At 55.4% G+C, this 834-nt stretch overlaps 1 protein-coding gene across 1 annotated transcript; it reads left to right on the forward strand.

The window, feature by feature from the left end:
- On the forward strand, positions 1-756 carry DQ04_23511000 (hypothetical protein; the record flags this gene model as incomplete). The annotated part of the gene is made up of 1 exon (XM_009318168.1): positions 1-756. A coding segment is annotated over one exon (756 nt), but the record flags the coding sequence as incomplete, so codon positions are not given.
- Positions 757-834: the final 78 nt, after the last annotated feature.

Raw genomic sequence — 834 nt, forward strand, 5'->3', positions numbered from 1 at the left:
TCTGACGCCGCTGAAAAAGACTGCCCATTGGTGGGACCTGAAACAGCTTCAACGGCTACGAACTACATCACCTATGTTGTTACTGTGAAGCCCACTACAACTGGCCAGACTGCTGAAAATATTCCGGAGACACAAAACTATGAGGTGAAGGTACCGCCTAAGCACGATGTGAATATCATCGAGAAGGTTGTGGCTCTTTGCAGCCCGCCACCTACAAGTGACCCCTCTCGTTCACCACCGCAAAAGGTAATTCCTGCCAAAACGCAAGGAAAGGGCCTGGTTGACAGCGGAGTGCCTAAAGTGGCTCCTAATTCGCCCGAATCTCCCTCACATGATGGCGAGCCCATCACAACAAAGGGACACAATCGGCAGACTCAGGAAGGAGCGGAACTTCAACGTGACGGCACCAAATCGCTTGACACCGCCACAAGCAGAGAGAAACTAAACGGTGCACGCACCAGTGAAGAAAAGGAGAGTAGTGCCAGCACCGAAGTCGCTCCTCCGACTTCCAGCGAGGCAGAGAGCAAAGAAACAGAAAACTCCGCCACAGTGAAGGAAGCCGATCACACTCCCCCCACAGCCACACCTCAATCAGAGACCACCACCGAAGAGGCTTCCAACACTGATGCCGGTACGCCCACCTCTGCGGGAGAGGGCGCGAAGCTTCCTGACCGCAACACCGACGCCAGCAGCAGCAGCACTGCGTGGGTGCGTGCCCCACTGTTGTTGCTGCTTGCCGGCGTGGCCGTGTGGTGAGACGTGTGTGTGAGTGCAGGGGGCGACGATGGCCTCGTAATAATTGTATTGAGTCCCGAGGGCTGCGTTCTTCATTAT

Source organism: Trypanosoma grayi (assembly GCF_000691245.1).
Source record: "Trypanosoma grayi strain ANR4 Tgr_2351_V1, whole genome shotgun sequence".
NCBI lineage: Eukaryota > Euglenozoa > Kinetoplastea > Trypanosomatida > Trypanosomatidae > Trypanosoma > Trypanosoma grayi.